At 66.0% G+C, this 20048-nt stretch overlaps 1 protein-coding gene across 1 annotated transcript in view; it reads right to left on the reverse strand.

Moving 5' to 3' along the window:
- The window catches only part of PPP2R3B (protein phosphatase 2 regulatory subunit B''beta), a 31033-nt gene that overhangs the window by 3398 nt on the left and 7587 nt on the right, over nucleotides 1-20048 (reverse strand). Inside the window, exons 2-9 of the mRNA XM_080652528.1 lie at nucleotides 13208-13393; nucleotides 6130-6233; nucleotides 5837-5939; nucleotides 3438-3512; nucleotides 2010-2096; nucleotides 1258-1414; nucleotides 827-875; nucleotides 17-106 (exon numbers count right to left, since the gene is read on the reverse strand). Of these exons, the coding sequence (XP_080508654.1) occupies nucleotides 17-106; nucleotides 827-875; nucleotides 1258-1414; nucleotides 2010-2096; nucleotides 3438-3512; nucleotides 5837-5939; nucleotides 6130-6233; nucleotides 13208-13393 (851 nt within the window). The remainder of the gene's footprint in view (nucleotides 1-16; nucleotides 107-826; nucleotides 876-1257; nucleotides 1415-2009; nucleotides 2097-3437; nucleotides 3513-5836; nucleotides 5940-6129; nucleotides 6234-13207; nucleotides 13394-20048) is intronic.

The following is a 20048-nucleotide window of genomic DNA, read 5'->3' on the forward strand; positions in this document are numbered from 1 at the left end:
CAGGGCGCACGCCCACCTGGTGGGGGTTTTCTTGTCCTCCTCGGAGATCAGGAACCACACGAAGTCGGCGTAGCTGATCTTCCCCTCCTTCTGCACCTTCCTGCCTCTGGAGCCGAGATGGGGGCGAGACGGGAGTAAGTGAGACAGGACAGGGGGAGCGAGACGGGAGCGTGGGGAGCGGAGCGAGACGGGGGCAAGACGGGAGTGAGGGAGACAGGATGGGAGGAGCGAGACGGGACCGTGGGGAGCGGCTCCAGGAGGGAGCCCCGTCCACCTGTTGGGAGCTCGGTCCCCACGGGGAGGGGCCCCTGGGACCTGGTGGGGTAGTGACAGCCGGGGCCTCGCTCACAGCGCCTCAGCCTCCGGGGGCTCCTGGTCCCTCAGACGCCTGGCCCTGACACGCCACCACCATGGGTTCCCTTACTAGCAACTCACGTGACCACGATGTGTGTCTCCTGTATGACCAGCGACCCTGTGTGACAGCTGTGTGTCCCCTCACCTGTGACCCTGTGTGACAGCTGTGTGTCCCCTCACCTGTGACCCTGTGTGACAGGTGTGTGTCCCCTCACCCGTGACCCTGTGTGACAGGTATGAATACCCCTCTCACCCATGACCTTGTGTGAGAAAGGTGTGCCCCGTGACCTCAGGGGACACGTGTCCTTATTTATGACCTTGTGTGACATGTAACCGCCATGTTGCCCTGTCGGGCCCTCAGGAGACAGTCACCCCCTGTCCGAGCAGGACACGCGCAGGAGGGGAGGGAGGCAGAGCTGGACGCGCAGAGAAGGGCCGTGCCCGCGGGAGGGAACGCGCCTGAGAGACGTACCGCGTCACGGCTCCCGAGAAGACCCTCTCGATCATCTTGGTGGAGATGGCTGGGTGGGGGAGAGACGGGGTGAGTGCCCTGCACTTTAGCGGGGGGGGGGAGGGGGGGTCTGAAATGCGGAGGCCGGGGTGCCAACACCTGCCCCGTCCCCTCTGTGCACACACACCTGCCCCGTCCCCTCTGTGCACACACCTGCCCCGTCCCCTCTGTGCACACACACCTGCCCCGTCCCCTGTGCACACACCTGCCCCGTCCCCTCTGTGCACACACACCTGCCCCGTCCCCTCTGTGCACACACCTGCCCCGTCCCCTCTGTGCACACACACCTGCCCCGTCCCCTCTGTGCACACACACCTGCCCCGTCCCCTCTGTGCACACACACCTGCCCCGTCCCGTCCCCATCTGCCGTGTCCCCGGCACGTCCCGCTCACCGTGGTCATTGTGCCGGGCCAGGTCCTGCTGGCCGATGAGCAGGTCGTGGTCCGTGTCCAGCTCCCAGAACTTGCAGTAGATGACGTAGAAGTGCTCGTAGGAGAAGAACTCCGTCAGCTGGTTGATGTCCGCCTCCTCCTCCAGCAGCGCCACGTTCTGCAGACACACCCAAGCATGGGCTGCGGGTCCGGGCACGGCCTCCCACGGGGGGCGCGGTGGGGAGGACCCCAGAAGCTCACAGGAGCTGAGGCTCAGAACTGGGACCAGTTCGAGGTCGGGAGCACAGCGCCGGGTCAGGGCGCCCGCCTCAACGAGCACGGTGCTGGGGACCCACACAGAGCCTTGTCCTCATCCCCCACGCCCACACGTCCCCACAGCCTCCTGGGCCCACTCCCAGGCCCTCCGCTGTGCCTCCTGGACCGGCGGAAGGAAGGATGGACAGACGGACGGATGGATGGGAGGAAGGAGAGGTGGACGGAAGGATGGACGGGTGGAAGGAGGGAGGTGAGGTGGGTGCTGGGCCCATGCCCCCCACCAGTGGAAGGATGGACGGGTGGAAGGAAGGATGGACGGGTGGAAGGAGGGAGGTGAGGTGGGTGCTGGGCCCATGCTCCCCACCAGTGGAAGGATGGACGGGTGGAAGGAAGGATGGACGGGTGGAAGGAAGGATGGACGGGTGGAAGGAAGGATGGACGGGTGGAAGGAGGGAGGTGAGGTGGGTGCTGGCCCAGCCCCCCGCCCGCAGCCCCACCTGCAGGAAGGAGCTCCTCCGGAGCTCGGCACACGTGATCCTCCCGGACCAGGACCGGTTGACCGTGTAGAAGATCCGCTGGATGACCTGCCGGAGGGGAAGCTCAGCGGCGCGGGGGCTGCAGGAACCCACGTCGCCAGCAGGGGGCGCCCGCTCCCCACGGGAGGCCCTGGGCCAGGGATGAGGCCTGCCGGCAGCAGGGAGGCAGCAGGGGACAGGGGGCTGCCTCGGCCACACTGGAGGGGGCGGGCGGGGGGTGGGGTGGGGTGGGGGGGGTGGGGGGGTGGGGGGGGCTGGGGGCACACACAGGAGCCACGAGGGGCCGTGGCAGAGCCTGAAAGGCTGCAAGTGCTCGCAGCTGCTTTTGTTAAAAAAGAAAAGCTCTGAACACACTTCCCTGGTAGCAGGGCACAGGCAGGAAGTCAAGGCCGGACCGTGACTCCTCCCTCCCAGGGCTCAGCTCTGCCCCCAGCTCCCAGCCTGGGCTCCTCCGTCCTCACCTGGCGTCCCTCACCCAGAGGACCCCTCACCTGCCCTATCCTAACCCCCACCTTCCCTCCCCCAGGACGTCCCCTCACCTGCCCTTACCTCTCACCCTCACCTGTCCCCACCCAGGACAATCCTCACCTGCCCTTCCTCTCCCTCACCCTCACCCTCACCCTCACCCTCACCCAGAGGACCCCTCGCCTGCCCTATCCTAACCCTCACCCGTCCCTGTCCAGGACGACCCGCACGGTCTGGGCTGTGAGGTCAGAAGGAGTGACCATAAGCCTCGCGTGCTGGGGACAGGGACGACCCCGGGGACCGCGAGGGCAGCGTGCGGAGTCTAGGGTGAGGGCACACGGCTCCTCACGTGTGTGTTCATGTGTTACGGGACCGGGGCGCCCAGCAGAGCTGGAAGCAGACACTTCAGCTCTCGCTCAGGCCGGGCTGGGCCGGAGGCAGACCCAGGAGAGGGCCACACCGTCCTCCCCAGGCCCTGCTCTGCCCAGGGAGAGCCCGCTGTGCCCGGGGAGAGCCCGCTGTGCGCGGGGAGAGCCCGCTGTGCGCGGGGAGAGCCCGCTGTGCCCGGGGAGAGCCCGCTGTGCCTGGGAGAGCCCGCTGTGCCCGGGGAGAGCCCGCTGTGCCCGGGGAGAGCCCGCTGTGCCTGGGGAGAGCCCACTGTGTGCAGGGAGAGCCCGTGTGCCCATGGAGAGCCCGCTGTGGCCGGGGAGAGCCCGCTGTGCCCGGGGAGAGCCCGCTGTGCCCGGGGAGAGCCCGCGATGCCTGGTTCTTGGGGCCCAGAGGTCCGCCCCTCATCACCGCTGGCAGGAGCCCCAGTGAGGGGACGGCGCAGCTGCAGTGAGGGACGGACCGAGGGACGGCCTTGGAGAGATGGCCGTGACCGGTGCTCCCTCACCGCGTGGGGCTGGCCTGCCCGGGACTCACGGTGGTGATGTAGCGCGAGTGGAACTCCGACGCCGCCTTCAGGAACGCCAGGCCCGGGTGTGTGTTCACCACGTCCTGCAGGGAGACGGCCCGCCAGCACATGAGGCGCCAGAGCTCCCCCACTCCCCTCTGCACCCTGGGGGCCCCCCCACTCCCCTCTGCACCCTGGGGGCCCCCACACTCCCCTCTGCACCCTGGGGGCCCCCACACTCCCCCTCTGCACCCTGGGGCCCCCCCACTCCCCTCTGCACCCTGGGGGCTCCCCCACTCCCCTCTGCACCCTGGGGGCCCCCACACTCCCCTCTGCACCCTGGGGGCCCCCACACTCCCCTCTGCACCCTGGGGGCCCCCACACTCCCCTCTGCACCCTGGGGGCTCCCCCACTCCCCTCTGCACCCTGGGGGCTCCCCCACACTCCCCTCTGCACCCTGGGGGCCCCACACTCCCCTCTGCACCCTGGGGGCTCCCCCACACTCCCCTCTACACCCTGGGGGCCCCACACTCCCCTCTGCACCCAGGGGGCTCCCCACACTCCCCTCTGCACCCTGGGGGCCCCCACACTCCCCTCTGCACCCTGGGGGCCCCCACACTCCCCCTCTGCACCCTGGGGGCTCCCCCACACTCCCCTCTGCACCCTGGGGGCCCCACACTCCCCTCTGCACCCAGGGGGCTCCCCACACTCCCCTCTGCACCCTGGGGCCCCCACACTCCCCTCTGCACCCTGGGGGCCCCCACACTCCCCTCTGCACCCTGGGGGCTCCCCCACACTCCCCTCTGCACCCTGGGGGCTCCCCCACACTCCCCTCTGCACCCTGGGGGCTCCCCCACACTCCCCTCTGCACCCTGGGGGCCCCACACTCCCCTCTGCACCCAGGGGGCTCCCCACACTCCCCTCTGCACCCTGGGGCCCCCACACTCCCCTCTGCACCCTGGGGGCCCCCACACTCCCCTCTGCACCCTGGGGGCCCCCACACTCCCCTCTGCACCCTGGGGGCTCCCACACTCCCCTCTGCACCCTGGGGGCTCCCCCACGCCACCCAAGCCCTGCACTGTTCCCTCCTGGGAATGTGCCTGCTGCTCACAGTCGCGGACGTGAGGGGTGTAAGACCGTGGGGTCCAAGGCCGAGAGCCGGGGTGGGTCAGGGAAGCACCTCTCACTCCTTGTCCCGCTCATGCACACACAGGGGAGCACAGGGAACCCCCGCCCCGCTGCAGGAGAGCCCACCCCCCTCTCCCACAGGAGAACTCCCCCCACCCCCCACTCCCACAAGAGAACTCCCCCCACCCCCCTCTCCCACAGGAGAACTCCCCCCACCCCCCTCTCCCACAGGAGAACTCCCCCCACCCCCCACTCCAACAGGAGAACTAGTCCCTGGGCCTCACCATCCCTCTGCCGGGGCAGCTGGGACGTGCCAGGGCCTCTCAGACTAGGGAGTCCCAGGGACACACCATGCACCCTGAACCCCGTGAGTGAGTGACACCTCAGCATCTGCTCAGCCACGTCCTGTGTCCCGCGACCTGGTTCAGGGGGCGAGCCACGCCCAGGGTGCTCCCCCTCCTCCCACGGACCCCAGCCCACAGGTCAGGGTCTGGGGGGACATGTGTGCCCTTGTCCACATGAGGTTTGAGGGGCTGTCCCTGAGCCAGCTCCCACCCCCCACCCCGGGGCACCCCGAGGGAGACGGCCCCGAGGGGGGAGCCAGGCTCCCAGCCTGTGTGATCTGCACGCTGAGCACACGGGAGAAGGGGGGAGGCGTGTGGTGTAGACAGGGTGGGGGCATGTGTGAGGTGCATGCAGTGTGGACACGGAGGGCCTGTGGAGTGGACACAGTGTGGACGTGGGGTGTGGACACGGGGAAGTGCATGCGATGTGGACGGGGAGGGCCTGTGGAGTGGACACGGGGTGTGGACACAGGGAGGGCCTGTGGAATGGACACAGTGAGGTGCATGGGGTGTAGACGTGGGGTGTGGACATGCAGTGTGGACACGGGGAGGTGCACGCGGTGAGGTGCACGCGGTGTGGATGGGGAGGGCCTGTGGAGTGGACACGGGGTGTGGACGGGGAGGGCCTGTGGAATGGACATGGTGAGGTGCACGGGGTGTGGACACGGGGTGTGGACAGGTGAGGTGCACGCGGTGTGGACGGGGAGGGCCTGTGGAGTGGACACGGTGTGCACGTGGGGAGGTGCACGCGGTGTTTTTACAGGGTGTGGACGGGGAGGGCCTGTGGAGTGGACACAGTGTGGACATGGGGTGTGGACATGGGGAGGTGCATGCGATGTGGACGGGGAGGGCCTGTGGAGTGGACACGGGGTGTGGACAGGTGAGGTGCACGCGGTGTGGACGGGGAGGGCCTGTGGAGTGGACACGCGGTGTGGACGGGGAGCGCGGGGGCCCACCTGCAGGAAGGGGACGAAGTCCTCCTGCACCAGGTAGCCGCAGCCCGGGCTCATGAGCAGGTGCACGAACCGCGTGGCCTCGTCGTGGCAGTTCTGCAGGATCCTGGGCGCAGAGGGCGGTCCGTCCTCACTCCTGGTGTCCGCGCGCCTGCCCAGCCCTCACCGCCGCCCCAGCAGGAGGGGCCCTGACGGAGGGCTGGCCTAGGCCCCGCCCCTCCCCTCCCCCTCCCTCCTCCCCAGCCCATCCCTCCTCCGCCCCGCCCCGCCCCGCCCCGCCCGGAAGAGGCACTCACTTCCTCCACATGGCGACGAACTTGTGGACGGAGACGGAGCCGGTGCGCTCTCCCCCGGCGGCACAGAAGAGCGGCCCCTTCCAGTACAGCGGGCAGCCGCAGGCCTGCGGGCGGGCGGGGCAGGGGGTGAGCGTCCTGCGCCCCCAACACCACGGGAACAGCAGGGCGCATCCGGGGCGCAGGGCGTGAGCGCTCCCTCCGCTCCCACAGGGAGACACCAGGGCGCATCCGGGGCGCAGGGCGTGAGCGCTCCCTCCGCTCCCACAGGGAGACACTAGGGCGCATCCGGGGCGCAGAGGGTGAGCGCTCCCTCCGCTCCCACAGGGAGACCAGGCGCATCCGGGGCGCAGGGGGTGAGCGCTCCGTCCTCACTCAGGGAGACACCAGGGCGCATCCCGGGGCGCAGAGGGCCAGGAGGGGGCGCACCCCCAGTTCGGGGACAGAGCTGTGCGTGGGGCCTGCCCACCTTCCCTGCATCTCCTCCCCGTGTCCCCTGTGCCCTCTCATAACCCGGCCAGGGCAGGCCGTGTTCCCGAGTTCTGGCAGCCGCCGGAGCAGTTACAGGAGCAGGAGGGGGTGCTGGAACCCCTCAATTCTTAGCTGGTCGGCCAGAAGCACAGGTGACACCCGGGGACTCGGGTGCGTCTGAGGTGGGGGCGGCCTCGGGGCTGAGCGTGCCCTGGGGGGACTGCTGAGCGGGGACAGCCAGCTGGTGGGGCACCGAGCCACCTGTGAGGGGACGTGTCCAGCGTGTGGACAAAGGAGAGAGTTTCCCCTCGGGGGCTGGGCTTCTTCCCGCTGGGGGTCCAGCCACCCCGACAAACAGCGTTCGGGCCAGCGGCCCCAAGGCGAGAGGGCCCCTTGCGAGGAAGGAGGCTCAGCGGAGGGCGTGAGGGGGGCTGAGGAACGATCAGAGGGACACCCCACTCAGGGCCACGGGCAGGGCCATGTGGGGCGCAGGGCAGGAAAACACGTGATTGGGTGGCTCAGCACCCCCTCCACATCAGCACCCCCTCCATATCAGCACCCTCTCCATACGGGGCACCCCCTCCATATCAGCACCCCCTCCATATCAGCACCCCCCTCCATACGGGGCACCCCCTCCATATCAGCACCCTCTCCATACAGGGCACCCCCTCCATATGATATCAGCACCCCCCTCCATACGGGGCACCCCCCCCCGCATATGACACCAGGCAGAGCAGGACGGAATCTTCAGAAACGCAAACCCTGAAACCCCAGTGAACCCCGAGGGACTGGCACTTGGAGCCGACGAGGCTTCTCGCGCTCAGGGGCGGGGACGCTCAGGGGCGTGGACGGAGGGACCCTCCCAGGCCCCTAGAGGCGCCCAGTGACTCAGGGACGGAGTCGCAGGCCCCGCCATCGAGTTCAGTCAGAATCCGTCACAAGAGGGTGAGCAGGAAGCAGCCGACTGTGAGACGGAAACGACAAAATCTAAGGCCTCGTGGGGGAGGGGGTCACACGACACGCAGATTCAGCCGTCACGGAAGGAGGATGCGGGCAGCTGGTGTGTGGAGGACACGCAGCATCAGCCGTCACGGAAGGAGGATGGCGGGCAGCTGGCGTGTGGAGGACACGCAGATTCAGCCGTCACGGAAGGAGGACGGCGGGCAGCTGGCGTGTGGAGGACACGCAGATTCAGCCGTCACGGAAGGAGGATGGCGGGCAGCTGGCGTGTGGAGGACACGCAGATTCAGCCGTCACGGAAGGAGGATGGCGGGCAGCTGGCGTGTGTGGAGGACCCGCAGATTCAGTCGTCACGGAAGGAGGATGGCGGGCAGCTGGCGTGTGGAGGCCGCGCTGGGAGGAAGCTGCCAGCGCACGTGTGACGGCGCCAACAGGACCGGCTGACCCCCGGCTGCCGCGGGCAGGGCCTGGGAGTGGGGACGGGACCCACGGCAGCCGGACAGAGCGTGTGTTGAAGGGACGGGAACCGATGCAGCAGAGCATCATGGGAGGAAAAGCCCGAACGAAAAGCTGGTTCGAGGGGAAGATCAGGAAAAGCCAACGACTCTGGACAACGTGACCGGAACGAAGGCCACACCAGGTCAAAGGTCAACCCCTGGTAAGCAGGGACCCAGAGCGAGACCCTGAGGGCATGGGGTCTTAGGCCCCTCGGTGCCCATGAGCCCCCCCAAGGGACACAGAGGCCTGGTGTGCAGGTTCCACACGGGACACACGTATGAACCCCGAGACGCAGCCGAGGGGCACAGAGGCCTCGTGTGCAGGTCCCACAGGGGATACACGTATGAACCCCGAGACGCAGCCGAGGGGCACAGAGGCCTCGTGTGCAGGTCCCACACAGGGTGCACGTATGAGTCACGAAGAAGAGGGTGGACGGACACACACTCCATCAACAGGATAGACGTCTGCAGTCCCAAGTGAGGGGAAGGGAAGGGAAGGTGGGCCAGGAGCCGGGAGAAGCGTGTCGGACGCACACGTCTCCCGGACCTGCCCCCGGAACACGTCAGACACAAATAACTTGAGGAACCACCGCACTGCTCACAGGGGCGCGACGGGAGGAGGCCCGTCCCCCCACACGGCGCAGGACGGCCCGTGAGCAGCGGAGACGCTGGGGCTCAGAACCAGCCACAGGGGTGTCGCGGGGGGAGGGGGGTGCTCTCAGCGACGGGCCTGCAGCTTCGGGAATAGACACACAGACACACACAGGCACCTCGTGTAGCTGTACACGCTAAACCGGGCTGGAAGTGTCCCGGGACACACGCGTGCTGTGTGTAACTGTACACGCTAAACCGGGCTGGAAGTGTCCCGGGACACACGCGTGCTGTGTGTAACTGTACACGCTAAACCGGGCTGGAAGTGTCCCGGGACACACGCGTGCTGTGTGTAACTGTACACACTAAACTGGGCTGGAAGTGTCCCGGGACACATGCGTGCTGTGTGTAACTGTACACACTAAACCGGGCTAGAAGTGTCCCTCATGTAACTGTACACGCTAAACTGGTGTCTAGCCACGGACTGTGCCCAGGACACCTGTCAGACAGAAAGACCACGGAGGACAGAAACACACAGTGGCTCCCCCGTGATCGTCAGGGGCGGCGGCTCCTTCACACGCGGCCGAGCCTACAACAGTGACCTCGGCGGGTCCGAGGGTCACATAGGACAGCCGGCTCCTCACTGCCGCTCGGCACACAGCCTCAGCGTCGTGTAAAATCAGACACACAGTCACCACGACCCAGCAGTTCCACCTGAGGTGTGTGTCACCCCAGGGAACGCACACGTGTGCGCCCGAGTCTTGTGACCAGCGGACACGGGACAGCTGGAAACCACCCTGGCCGGGCAGGTCAGTGGTTAGAGTGTTGGCTCAGGCACCGAGGGTCACGGGTTCGATTCCCGGTCGAGGGCACGTACCTGGGTGGCACATTCGACCCCCGGCCCCGGTCGGGGCGTGTGTGGGAGGCAACTGATCGATGTCTCTCTCTCACATCCATGTTCCTCTCTGCCCCCCTCACTTCCACTCTCTGAAAAATCAACAGAAAAAATGTTCTTGGGAGAGAATTCGCCAAAAAAAAGGAAGAAAAGAGACCGACAAAGACGAGGCAGAAACGCATGGGATGGGAGTTGGTGGCCCGGGAGCCGAGACGCCTCGAAGGGGAGCCACAAGGAGCAGACGTGAAGGTCCAGGGGGGAGGGTCTCCGTGCAGGTACCTTAGCATCGAACGTCACAGACGGAGGAGGGAGAGCTCGGGGTAATACACGTGTGAACTGGCCAATGCGGTTTCGGGAACACGTACCCCTGGGCTCCAGAACCGGAAATCCTAGGGGGCGCGTCCCGAGGAGGCGAGGTGAGGAGGAGGCCGAGTGGCCGGGAGGTGGTGTGCAGGGACGTGGTCCCTCAGCCTGTTCCAGGGAGTCGGGGGCGAGAGGGAGGTGCCCTCGTCAGCCTTGACCACGACACGGCCCACGGGCACCCGGACGGGCACCCGGACGGGCACCCGGAGGCGCAGCGCTGGCCTCGCAGACGCGGGGAGTTTCACAGCCACCAGCGCCCGAGACCCGTTCCCCTGGGGAGCGCAGGCCGACCAGGGACACGCCTGCCGGAGCCGCACGGGACTCGCCCACACGTGACAGTGACGGGGTGCAGCCCTGTGTGTGGGGGGGACCACAGGATCACACGGCGGTCACCCTGGGACGCGGCACCCTGCTTACAGAACACGCTCCAGGGACGCTCAGACACGGCGTGACACGCCAAACACACAGGCTCCACGGCAGCGTCACCTCCACAGCCGACAGCGGTGAAAAGGAGGGGACCCTCCCCACGCGGCTCCTCGCCGCACGGGTCCCTGTCTACGGTCGGCGAAGTCACGCCAGCCCTCCCCCCCAAACACGGCTCCTACTCGGCCACGTGGGCGCAGGGTCGGAGCGACGGTGGCCACCGGCTGTTTGCTCCCGTCGCCGTGGAAACCAGACCCGCCGAAGGAATCGCCAGGCAGCTGGGAACCGGCCTCTCACGACCACGACGCAGGAACCGTGAGAAAGAGCCGGCCCGGAACCGGCAGCAGCGGGAGGCTCACCACGCGCCCGCCCGGGGCCTCGCCGCAGGAAGGCCGGCCGCTGTTCACCGAGCGAGCAGGTGTGGGTGTCCCTTCACGGCTCAGCAGAGTAAGACGGAACCACAGGCCCGGGAGGCCCGCACAGACCCGGGAACACCGCGCCCGCCAGGCCAGGAAGGGTGCTCACCGGGAGGGGGGTGCAGGAGGCAGCCGGTCCAGGATGCTCCCTCCTCGTGGATGGTTCTCTCCCTCTCTCCCTCCCTCCCTCCCTCCCCCTTCCTCTCTGACTTCAATGGAAACGTTCCAGACAACGAACAACAGGCAGCACCACGTCCCATCGGCGGACGAACCCAGGAGGTCAGGAGCCGCGGGCAGCAGACCCCCCCCCCCCCCCCCCCCCCCGCTGACTGCAGCCACACCCCCGGAGCCGCCGGACGGAAGACCAGACGCCTCCCGCTCCAGCCACGTGGAGAAGGTGATGCCGCGAACAAGCCACAAACGGGTGGGACACGCACACCTGCAGGCTGGGCCGTGTTTCAGGAGTCAGACCTGTGACGGGACCGGAGGGCATCGCACGAGCGAGCACGGAGGACTCCGTGCTGTTAAGCCGCACACGCTCCACACACACAGCCACATGCAGTGCCAGCTCGGGCACGCCAGGCGGGTCCCGACACCGAGAGCCGATGCCAAAATCCACGTGAACTGCAGGGACCCGGGACCAACCGTCTTGAGGACCAGTCTCAGCACCCACACTTCCCAAGTTCAGGCTCTTCCCGAACGCAGCAGAGGCACCGGGATAACACGGGTCAGGGGTGACTCTGGACGCACCGTGACCTCACGGGTCAGGGGTGACTCTGGACGCACCGTGACCTCACAGGTCAGGGGTGACTCTGGATGCACCATGACCTCAGAGGTCAGGGGTGACTCTGGACGCACCGTGACCTCAGAGGTCAGGGGTGACACTGGACGCACCATGACCTCACAGGTCAGGGGTGACTCAGGACCCACCGTGACCTCACAGGTCAGGGGTGACTCAGGACTCACCGTGACCTCACAGGTCAGGGGTGACTCTGGACGCACTGTGACCTCAGAGGTCAGGGGTGACTCAGGACCCACTGTGACCTCAGAGGTCAGGGGTGACTCAGGGCCCACCGTGACCTCACGGGTCAGGGGTGACTCAGGACCCACCAGACCTCCCACGGACGGTCACTGAGACAGCACAGCAGGGTGACAGGAGAGGGAAGGAGGGCGGTGGACCCGCACGCGCTGGGCTCAGCGACACGTGAGGGCCCTGCCTGCCCGAGGAGGGAGGAGGCAGAGCTCGGGCCGGGGCTGCGCCTCCAGCTGAGCCGCGGAGAAACGGCGAGTGGCCGGCACACGGCCCCCTGCGGCCCAGGCACGGGGGAAGGAGGTCAGTCGGGTGCCTCCGGGGACAGCCGCGGAGGATAAAGAGCCTGCGGCGTCCACGCGTCCACGCTGTGACCTTGAGCCACACACACGGCTGGAAGGAGAGCCCAACCCCAAGACGACGCACAGTGTGACGGCATTTGGGCGCAGCTACAGCCACACGCGTGGACGGAGGTCCCTGTTCACCTGCCCAGAGCTCCAGACGGGCAGCGGGGACCCGGGTCAGGATGGCAGACAGGCCTGGCGCGACCTCAGGACTTTCCCTGACAGACGTGAACGCCACCCTCCCTAAAGGTGGGAGGGGCACCGATGCGGCTGCTCTCCCGTGTCTAGGACAGAACCAGCACGTCTGTTCTCGTGTGTCTAGGACAGAACTAACACGTCTGCTCTCGTGTGTCTAGGACAGAACCAGCACGTCTGTTCTCCCGTGTCTAGGACAGAACTAGCACGTCTGTTCTCGCGTGTCTAGGACAGAACTAGCACGTCTGTTCTCGCGTGTCTAGGACAGAACTAGCACGTCTGTTCTCGCGTGTCTAGGACAGAACTAGCACGTCTGTTCTCGTGTGTCTAGGACAGAACTAACACGTCTGCTCTCCCGTGTCTAGGATAGAACTAGCACGTCTGCTCTCCCATGTCTAGGACAGAACTAACACGTCTGTTCTCGTGTGTCTAGGACAGAACTAGCACGACTGCTCTCGCGTGTCTAGGATAGAACTAGCACGTCTGCTCTCCCATGTCTAGGACAGAACTAACACGTCTGCTCTCCCGTGTCTAGGACAGAACTAGCACGTCTGTTCTCGCGTGTCTAGGACAGAACTAGCCCGTCTGCTCTCGTGTGTCTAGGACAGAACTAGCACGTCTGTTCTCGCGTGTCTAGGACAGAACTAACACGTCTGCTCTCCCGTGTCTAGGACAGAACTAACACGTCTGCTCTCCCGTGTCTAGGACAGAACTAGCACGTCTGTTCTCGCGTGTCTAGGACAGAACTAGCACGCCTGCTCTCCCGTGTCTAGGATAAAACTCACGCCAGATCCTGCGTGTTAGTTTGAAGGCCTGACACGGGTAGGGCTCAGACCCCAGCTCTGACCATGAGGATGCACAGCCATGAACACGCGTGCTTGCTGTGGGGACCCCACCTTGGCCACTTTGCCCATGTCCTCCATGGTGGCCCGCTCGTGCGGGAACTGGGCGAAGGTCCTCTCGATCCTGGCGATGATGGCGTCGGTGTCCGCCGTGCCTTGCGGGCGGCCCCGGGGGAAGTAGAAGGTGGGAATGCTCTGGCTGGCGGCCGGCGGCCGGGGCTCCTCCTTCTTCGTCTGAACCTGCAAGAAAGACAGGTGACACCTCAGTTAGAACCTGGGACGGGAGACTCCTTCTCCACACGTGGAACCATCTACAAGTGCACATGCCGAACCCACCTGACCAGGATCTGCAATGAGAACGGAGCCATGCACACCTGAGCTGACACAGGTGAGGGGACACAGGTGAGGGGATACACCTGAGCTCACACACCTGAGCTCACACACCTGAGGGGACACACCCGAGCTCACACACCTGAGCTCACACACCTGAGGGGACTCACCTGAGGGGACACACCTGAGCTCACACACCTGAGGGGACTCACCTGAGGTGACACACCTGGGCTCACACACCTGACTCACACACCTGAGCTCACACCTGACTCACACACCTGAGCTCACACACCTGACTCACACACCTGAGGTGACACACCTGGGCTCACACACCTGACTCACACACCTGAGCTCACACCTGACTCACACACCTGAGCTCACACACCTGACTCACACACCTGAGGAGACACACCTGAGCTCACACACCTGACTCACACACCTGAGGGGACACACCTGGGCTCACATACAGAGAGTGAGCGCCACCTGCCAAGGTGGGTCAGTGCTTGAGCGTCGGCCTAGGAACCAGGCGGTCACGGTTCAATTCCCGGTCAGGGCACATGCCCGGGTTGTGGGCTCCATCTTCAGTGGGAGGCGTGCAGGAGGCAGCGGATCGATGAGTCTCTCTCATCATGGATGTTTCTATTTCTCTCTCCCTCTCCCTTCCTCTCTGAAATCAATAAAAATATATTAAAAAAAGAAAAACAGCCACAATAAAATGACACAAAAAGGGGATCCCATCCAAGGAGCAAACAAGTTTCCGACAGAAGCAACAGGTCCAAGAAGCCGGAGGGAAAGCGGCAAACCTAGCCGTGAAGATCCCGTGAGAGGAACGGAAGTGCTTTTACACCAGGAAACACACACAAAGAACACGAAAAGCAAACACAAAAGAGTGAGTTTGCCATCAGCAGACACCGATTCACGGACACGCTAAGGACGTACCTCAGGCTGGAGCAAACACCCCCAAATGGGAGGCCTGAATTGCAGAGGGAAGCGGGTGGAGGTGGGGGTAAGTCGGTCATGAGAAAGCAGTTCATACATACACATATGTGTGCATGCATAGGTACTAGAGGCCCAGTGCACAAATTCGTGCACGGGAAGGGTCCCTAGCAACTGACAGCCAGGGCCTTCCTTTGTTCCGTGCTGCCCCCTGGTGGTCAACACACGACATAGCGAGCGATCAAACTCCGGGTCGGTCGAACTCCCGAGGGGACACTTTGCATATTAGGCTTTTATATATGTCGACATATGTGGTTTGTTGCTTTCAGAGGGACATAGAAACATCCATGATGAGAGAGAACTATGGATCAGCTGCCTCCTGCATGCCCCCCACTGGGGATGGAGCCTGCAACCCGGGCATGTGCCCTGACCTGGAATCGAACTGTGACCTGGTTCATCGGTCGACGCATAGGTCGATGCTCAACCACTGAGCGTTGGGCACGGTATTTTCAACATAGGACGGGTTTATCTGTGTGTGACCCCCTCAGAACCCAAGGAGCATCTGCGTATGAACACCCACAGGGCAGGCGGAGACGTGGACGTTGCTGGCACGGTCCCCACCCCACGCTGAGAGGGTGGAGGGTGGACTCTGAGCCGCCCGGCACCCAGCACCAAGGGTGAGCGCTGGCGGGAGATGCAGTGACCCAGCAGAGGGGGGCGGAGCCCAGCTCCCCGGGCCGGCACCGAGGTGACTGGATGGGACACAAAACAGGCCGGTGCGGACACGGGGGATTTACAGGCTTAATCTCCGGGACATAAATAGCCCGTGTCCCGGCAGCTGCGGACACATTCCTCTCCGCCACCGGGCGCTGTGGGGAGCGGCCCCGCCCGCCGGCCACCCCACTGGGCTCAGCAGATTGTGAGGGACCGTGCCCAGCACGCCCTGGCCGCCGCGATGAGGCTGCAAAAAATCAGCAAAATCATGTGTGCACGTGTGTGCTCGTGTGTAAGAGCAGCTCTGAAGCGGGCCTCGACCTCTGAGACAGGAAGCCCCGGAGGCCTGAGGGTTTGGCCTCGCGCTGCCCCGGAGCCGTCACGGGAGGTGAAGACACACCTGCCCGCCCGCCCGCTCCTCGGACCCGGCGCCATCCCGGGAATGGCAGTCATGCGGCCGCCCCAGGCGCGCGGGCTGCAGGCGCGTGCACACCGACCGCAGACGAGCCTCCCATAAAACCGGCCGCGTGGTTGGGGAATCGGTGCCAGGAGTGCAGGGGAGGCCCCGAGACGGCATTGGGGGGTGGCCCCATGGGAACCCCAGCCTCAGAGGGCAGGCACCCGAGGGTCACAGGGCACGTGCTGGACCCAGGAAGGGACCTCGTTCCACCTCCGACCACAGGGCTGTGCAGAGAGGAGCGCACGGACCACACAGGCCAGGTGGGGTGCGCAGGCCAGGTGGGGTGCGCAGGCCACGGCCCGAACTCCGTGGTGTCCCGGGGCGACGCCCACCTGCGCCAGGTGAGCCGCGATGCCCAGGACCCCACGAGCTCAGCGCCCTGGGGACGCGCCCTCCCCACCGTGACGGGACCCTGCACACCCGACGGATGGAGAAGGGGAGCCGGAAGTGGGGGTGAGGAGGGTCCAGGTGGAGAAGGGGAGCCGGAAGTGGGGGGTGAGGAGGGTCGAGGTGGAGAAGGGGAGCCGGAAGTGGGGGTGAGGAGGGTCGAGGTGGAGAAGGGGAGCCGGAAGTGGGGGGTGAGGAGGGTCGAGGTGGAGAAGGGGAGCCGGAAGTGAGGGTGAGGAGGGTCGAGGTGGAGAAGGGGAGCCGAAGTGGGGGTGAGGAGGGTCGAGGTGGAGAAGGGGAGCCGGAAGTGAGGGTGAGGAGGGTCGATGTGGAGAAGGGGAGCCGGAAGTGGGGGTGAGGAGGGTCGAGGTGGAGAAGGGGAGCCGGAAGTGAGGGTGAGGAGGGTCGAGGTGGAGAAGGGGAGCCGGAAGTGGGGGTGAGGAGCGTCCAGGTGGAGAAGGGAAGCCGGAAGTGAGGGTGAGGAGCGTCCAGGTGGAGGAGCCGGAAGTGAGGGTGAGGAGGGTCGAGGTGGAGAAGGGGAGCCGGAAGTGAGGGTGAGGAGCGTCCAGGTGGAGAAGGGGAGCCGGAAGTGAGGGTGAGGAGCGTCCAGGCGCAGAAGGGGAGCCGGAAGTGGGGGTGAGGAGGGTCCAGGTGCAGAAGGGGAGCCGGAAGTGAGGGTGAGGAGGGTCCAGGTGCAGAAGGGGAGCCGGAAGTGAGGGTGAGGAGGGTCAAGGTGGAGAAGGGGACCGGAAGTGGGCGTGAGGAGGGTCCAGGTGGAGAAGGGGAGCCGGAAGTGAGAGACAGCCGGGTGTGCAAACGTTTGTTTCCAGGACTCGTCCAGCAGGGTAGGCCGCTCGGAGGAGGTGACAGGAACCAGGCCAGTGCCCAGGGCCCCAGTCTGGGCAGCCCCCAGGCTGGAGGGAAGCGCAGGGGACGGGGCCCCGGGCGGAGACAAGGCTGGGCTGCCCCATGGCGCCCCACAGGGACCTCAGCTCTGCTCGAGGCCCAGGACCTGAGCACAGGTCCGATGGGCACGCACTCTCGCTACAGGACGGACGGGCACCCACGGCGAGAGGACGGACGGACGGGCACAGACGGAGTCGCCCTGCACGGCACTGTGACCCGCTGACCTGTGACCCTGGGCCACGGGGCTCCCCGGCACGGTGGGCGGGCGAACACGGACCCCCACGGTCACGCCCAGATGCCCTCTGACCCCGGACGCAGCGGAGACACACCTGGCGGCAGCGGCGTCCCTGTCAGGTCTGGAACGCGCCCCGCCCCCCGTCTCCCACCCCCTCAACCGCACATGCGTGCTGACCCGCCGGCATCCGTCCCGGACCTCATGGGGTGAAGCAGCCAGGAAGGTGCCCTCCCCCGCCCCCCACGAGGAAGCCCCTGGTTAAACCGCACCCCAGGGGCACGCGCTGCAGAACAGTCTTTCCAGAAATCTCCGCCGACACCGAGCCCTGGGCTTCCACCACGGCCTGAGGTTTGTTTCCCAGAGAGCGGACCTTGTGGGGTGGCAGGGGCACCCCGACTTTCCCCAGCGGGTCAGGTGCAGCGGAGGAGAGGGGAGGATGTGCCAGGGCACCCACCCCCTCCACCCACTCCCGGGGGGCCCCTGCCTCACCCCCCCTCCCTCCGTCCTTACAGGGGGGCCCCCTGCCTCACCCCCTCCCTCCGTCCTTACAGGGGGGCCCCCTGCCTCACCCCCTCCCTCCCATCCTCACAGGACCTCAGGGTGCCAACTCCACGTCCACACTAAGGTGCATTAAATACACTTTCCCTGCAAACGGACTGAGCGACCTCCCTGGCCCAGGTGCAGACAGGAGCCCAGGGGACAGACAGACGGGACCTGGTCGTTGTGGAGACGCTGCGATGTGGTCCCAGAAAAAAACCAATAAAACGTATCGGGGGCCTCTTCACCCCAGCAGAGGGCTGGTGGATGGGATCTCTGTCCGGCCGCGCTGTGGCGGTCCCATGCAGAGAAAGGAAGGGGCTCCGTCTGGGGAGGAGCTGAGCGGGGTGGCCCCCCGCCCCCCAGCCCCCCAGGGGGAGGGAGGACGAGGCCGGGCCACAGGGACACCTCCCGTTAGAGGGATTCTACGGGGGCCGCCGGAAGGCTCCCACTGGACGGTGCGTGTCCCTTAAACGCGTACTCGTGCCCCGATGGACACACACTTCTGGGGCCCTTCTGAGAGTCACGGTGACGGTGACGGCCCCGTCGGTGACGGTTATGGCCGCACGCACCTGTGCGCCGTGTGTGACCATCGCCCGAGTCCCCGGGAAACGGCCCGTCACCGCAGCCCAGGCCACGCACTGCGGTCAGGCTGTGGCGAGCAGGTCACGTCCCCGGCGGTGAAGGCGTGGGATCTTAGGAAACCACGTCCGTCCCAAACGCTGCGGATCACACAGATGCTGTGCACCCAGCACCGGGGGGGACGCGGGGCCTGGGCCCACACAGGGCAGGGTCGCGGCCTGACGGACCCTCCCAGCTACAGGGCCCACCCTGGGTGAGTCTCCCAGCCCCTCGAGTGTCAGCGGCTACACAACGGGGTGGGGGTGGGGGGCAGTGGGCGCTTTTTAAAGAGCTCGGTCCCTGCAAACTTCACGGGGACGTCCTCCAGGCCCGACCTCCTGGGAACGGTGAGGGGCAGGTGAGCCACACGCACACACACTCACAGACACACGCACATACACACACACGCACACACACACACACACACACACACGCACACACACACGCACACACACTCGCAGACACACTCACAGACACACACGTACACACTTGCACACTCACACTCGCAGACACACACACTCGCAGACACACTCACAGACACTCGCAGACACACGCACACACACTCGCAGACACACGCACACACACACACGCGCACACACACACGCACACACACACGCACACACACTCGCAGACACACTCACAGACACACACGTACACACTTGCACACTCACACTCGCAGACACACACACTCGCAGACACACTCACAGACACTCGCAGACACACGCACACACACTCGCAGACACACACTCTCGCAGACGCACACACTCGTACACACTCGCAGACACACACACACACACTCACAGACACACAGACACTCGCAGACACACACACACACTCTCGCAGACGCACACACTCTCGCAGACACACGCACACACACTCGCACACTCATGCACACACACTCGCACACACACACACACACTCTCGCAGACGCACACACTCTCGCAGACACACGCACACACACACACTCGCAGACACACTCATGCGCACACACTCGCACACTCATGCACACACACACGCACACACACACACACACTCGCGCACACACACGCACACTCATGCACACACACACACACTCTCGCAGACACACACACACACACTCGCAGACACACACTCTCGCAGACGCACACACACTCGTACACACTCGCAGACACACACACACTCGCACACACTCTCGCAGACACAGCCCGGACGCCGCACCTGCTGGAAGGCCTTGAGCCTCTTCTTGAAGCGCGAGGGCAGCACGAAGTCGCAGCCGCGGGCCAGCGAGGCGAGCTCCTGCCGCAGGTCGGGGTCCTGGCGCAGGGACAGCTCCCGCAGCCGCATGTCGGCGCGCATGGGCCGCCCGGGCCGGGCGCTGGGCTCGCGGGACGGGGGCTGGCCGGCGGGGCCGGCCGGGGGGTCGGGGCGGCAGCTGCTGCGGGCGGGACTGGCAGGGTGGCCGGGCTCAGCGCGCTCCATGCGCGGCCGGGGCCAGGCGGGCGCTGTGGGGGCCGGGCCAGGGCCGCACGCATTCCACAGGCTGCGGAGGGCACATGCTGGGGGTGGGGGACGCGGCCGGAGCAGCTGAGCAGGACAAGGCGGGCGGGCGGCGGGCAGGAGGGAGCACCCGGCCGGCGGCTCCTTAGACCTCCCCGCGCTGCTCCTGCCGGCCGCTGGGGGCTGCACAGGCGGCTCTGGGCTCGGCGACCGGAGGTCCCAACGTCCTGTCTGTGGCTCAGCAAGTGAGCAGGTCGGAGGGACAGCTGGTCTGAGACGCGGCCCGCGGTCCT

Source organism: Plecotus auritus, assembly GCF_963455305.1.
Source record: "Plecotus auritus genome assembly, chromosome: X".
Classification (NCBI taxonomy): domain Eukaryota; kingdom Metazoa; phylum Chordata; class Mammalia; order Chiroptera; family Vespertilionidae; genus Plecotus; species Plecotus auritus.